Source organism: Danio aesculapii, chromosome 11 (assembly GCF_903798145.1).
Source record: "Danio aesculapii chromosome 11, fDanAes4.1, whole genome shotgun sequence".
In the NCBI taxonomy this organism is placed as follows: Eukaryota; Metazoa; Chordata; class Actinopteri; order Cypriniformes; family Danionidae; genus Danio; species Danio aesculapii.
Window position 1 is genome coordinate 38,648,698 of NC_079445.1, and position 3,991 is coordinate 38,652,688.

Below are 3,991 nucleotides of genomic sequence, written 5' to 3' on the forward strand. Positions count from 1 at the left end.
ATACACACACACACACATAAACGGCATCCATGTGAATGCGTGCATGCTCGCTCGCTTGGGAGCGATATTGCTAGACCGCCCGCTCCCGTTCATATTACACCAGTGTTACCGACCGCTCCCGCGCTTTATTCTGAAATTTATTCCTGCACCGCAAGAAATCTGGTCATGTCCCGTGGTAAAGCAGCAGGAATGCAGACCTCTAGTTCGTATTTACCATGTCTTCCTTCTCGTTCGGTCGAAACCCGAAATACTGCCAAACTGCAGAGGTTGTGTTCTTTTTCGAGACCAGGTCACTTGGTGCATGACTCGCCATCTAACCTCACCTCTCTCTCTCCTCCACACTGTCCCATAATGACAATCATGTATACGCATTTTTAGGCATTAAATAAATAATATTTATTAATTGTCTAATATATAAGTGCATTGTTTTTTATGACGGTATTGAAACTGAAACCGTTGCTATTTTTAGATCCCGCGGTATACCATATTACCCTATTACCGCCCAAGCCTACTCTGCATGGTCAAGCACCCTCTCTGTATTCAAGATCTTTTATGTAGTCACTCATGTAGCCAGTCTCTGAAGTCTTCTGGCAAAGACCTTTTAGCCATTCCCAAAACTTGTCTTAAGACTAAAGGTGACCGTGCCTTCTGTGTTGTGGCCCCAAGGCTCTGGAACTCTCTCCCTATAGCACTGAGAACTCTGGGATCAGTTGAAGTTTTTAAAAAGCATTTAAAGACATATCTTTTTGGTCAAGCTTTAATTGACAGTATTAGTGTTTCTCTACTTGGATTTTAACTTGTTTTAATATGTTTTCTTTTATTGATATGTGTTCTTTTACCTGTTTTCTGGTTTTCTCTTATTGTAAAGCACTTTGTGACTCAATGTCTGAAAAAGGTGCTATATAAATAACCCTTTACTGACTTACTTTACTTAATTTGAACAGTACACAAGGGTTAAATACCTGTGTTTGTGTGGACAGGGCCTAAATTCATAAATGAGGAATTCATTGGGATTTTGTCTTGTGTAGAATCATACTGGAATCAATGAATTTATCTGAGCAATGTCATTCGTAACCGCACCTTTAGTATAAACATTTGTTTTACTAGATCATTGAAGGCAACCTTTTCTTCCCAGCATAAAACCTAAAGTAGTTCAGTGGTTAAAGAATCTCCTCCTCTTTTACATATAGAATCTCGTGGGCGGAGCTTGGGACTTGATTGACACCTCCCACTACCAGCAGGCGATCCCGGATCACGATGCTTGAGGCAGAGCAGCGCGGCGTGGCCATGGGTGACAGCCTTTCCCATTTTCTTTTTTCGGGATGAAAAGCTTCAACAGTGTCCAGCACTGATGGCTGATGGCCTGTAAGAGGAGAGCAGATGTTTGGACGACACCAACCGAGACAGCAACTGTGAAGAAGATAAATATATTACAGCGCCACTTCCATACCTAGACCTCCCGCCACGATCATTCTGCCTCGCACTATGGCTGCGGCAAAGTCTGCCCGCTTTGTCTTCAAGGGTACGGTGTCCTCTGATTTCAGCCAAACTCCTAGCAAATAAAGTGGACACAAATAAACAGCAATCATATTAAAGTTGAGGTGAATCCTTTCTGCATCAGTGGTGTCGATTTGCAAGATGTTGTTCTTACAGTGGTTTAAATACAGTTGAAGTCAGAATTATTAGCCCTCCTGAATTATTATCCCCCTGTATGTGTCCCCTCGATTTCTGTTTAACGGAAAGCAGTTTTTTTCCCAACACATTTTTAGGCATAATAGTTTTAATAATTCATTTCTAATCACTGATTTATTTTATCTTTGCCATGATGACAGTGAATAATATTTGGCTAGATATTTTACAAGATGCTAGTATTTAGCTTAAAGTGACATTTAAAGGCTTAACTAGGTTAGCTAAGCAAGTAATGGTAATTAGGCATGTCAATTGGAAAAAAAATATTGCTTAAAGAGTGTCACAATCACCATAGCTGGAAAACATGCACTATCGCCGGATGACAATTCTACCAACAAACTGCTCTACATTTCCCATCAGGCACCTTACTCACACACCAGTTCTGGATCACCCCTGATTTCTTGCCCACAGCTGTAGATAAAAAAGACTCATTACATGGACTATATATATGTATATATATATATATATATATATATATATATATATATACACACCTCACATTCACACACACAGGGCTGAGTCTTGTTTGCTGTAACACTCTATTATCTTGCCTTGCTTCTCGTTTATGTTGTTTTCCGCCTGAATTGACCTCTTTGCCTGTGACCTAGTGGAGGGTAAAGCGAGGCTTTATGAAATACTGAAACAGTCGAAGCAAACGTATCAAAGCTTCGAAACGTTTTAAAACCCGTCTCTACAGTGATCCCTAGTGGTAATTTTTTATGTATTGCTCTTGAACAGCTTCAGTAAAGAAACAGTCAAGCAAATGGAGGGTGTTTCCAATCACCTTAGTCACGTGACATGGGTGTTTCAAATCACCTTAGTAACGTGACCTGGGTGTTTCAAATCACCTTAGTCACGTGACCTGGGTGTTTCCAATCACCTTAGTCACTTGACGTGGGTGTTTCCAATCACCTTAGTCTTGTGACGTGGGTGTTTCGAATCACTTAAGCCACGTGACCTGGGTGTTTCAAATCACCTTAGTCACGTGACCTGGGTGTTTCCAATTACTTTAGTCACGTGACCTGGGTGTTTCGAATCACCTTAGTCACGTGACCTGGGTGTTTCGAATCACCTTAGTCACGTGACCTGGGTGTTTCAAATCACCTTAGTCACGTGACCTGGGTGTTTCGAATCACCTTAGTCACGTGACCTGGGTGTTTCGAATCACCTTAGTCACGTGACCTGGGTGTTTCGAATCACCTTAGTCACGTGACCTGGGTGTTTCGAATCACTTTAGTCACGTGACCTGGGTGTTTCAAATCACTTTAGTCACGTGACCTGGGTGTTTCGAATAACCTTAGTCACGTGACCTGGGTGTTTCGAATCACTTTAGTCACGTGACCTGGGTGTTTCGAATCACTTTAGTCACGTGACCTGGGTGTTTCTAATCACTTTAGTCACGTGACCTGTGTGTTTCGAATCACCTTAGTCACTTGACCTGGGTGTTTCGAATAACCTTAGTCACGTGACCTGGGTGTTTCTAATCACCTTAGTGACGTGACCTGGGTGTTTCGAATCACCTTAGTCACGTGACCTGGGTGTTTCGGATCATGCTTTGGTGCAGTGTTTCGAAACATTTGCTGATCTAGACACTCTATTGAAACAGGTTTCACGTCAGCCATCCCTACTGTGACCATGCCAACGCTTTTTCGATTTTTCTCATGATACTGTTTGTTCCTGTTTTGATCATTGCCTGCATGACTCTAAGTTAATAAACTGCCTTTGCACCCTCAACTCCGTTGTACCCCGACTACTCGTTACAAAGGGGCTAATAATATTGACCTTAAAATATAAATAAATAAAAACAGCTTTTATTCCAGCAAAAAATAAGACTTTCTCCAGAAGAAAAAATATTATAGGAAATACTGTGGAAAATTCCTTGCTCATTTGAGAAATACTGTATTTGAAAAAGAAAATTCACAGGAGGGCGAATCATTTTGACGTCAACTGTATAGTTTGTACATTAAACCAGCAGGGAAGACGGCAATTTAACTTTGAATGAATAAATTACACACTATTCCCCATTAACACAGTGTGATTTAAAATCTGACACAATAGATCAGATTCATACGTCAAATGAAAGAAAACGAACAGGCTTATATATATGATTAGGAATGGTTTGGTTTGACAGCTTTTCTTTAAAAGCAAAGAGAAATAAAAGGACTTTCCGGCAGATTAAAGCCTGCGTGCTTGTCGATTAGAGCTGACAGACTGTTTTCCATTTGAAGGATCTAATATCTGTCTAATAACTAAGCCAATAGCTTGCCGTAATAAATGCAAGGACCGTTTCTTCAAAAAACTA

The 3,991-nt window shown here is 40.8% G+C and overlaps 1 protein-coding gene across 1 annotated transcript in view; it reads right to left on the bottom strand.

The window, feature by feature from the left end:
• Window positions 1-976: 976 nt before the first annotated feature.
• Window positions 977-3,991, bottom strand: part of klhdc8a (kelch domain containing 8A) — a 56,990-nt gene continuing 53,975 nt past the window's right edge. The window contains exons 5-6 of the mRNA XM_056468787.1: window positions 1,451-1,552; window positions 977-1,363 (exon numbers count right to left, since the gene is read on the bottom strand). Of these exons, the coding sequence (XP_056324762.1) occupies window positions 1,161-1,363; window positions 1,451-1,552 (305 nt within the window). The 3' untranslated portion in view covers window positions 977-1,160. The remainder of the gene's footprint in view (window positions 1,364-1,450; window positions 1,553-3,991) is intronic.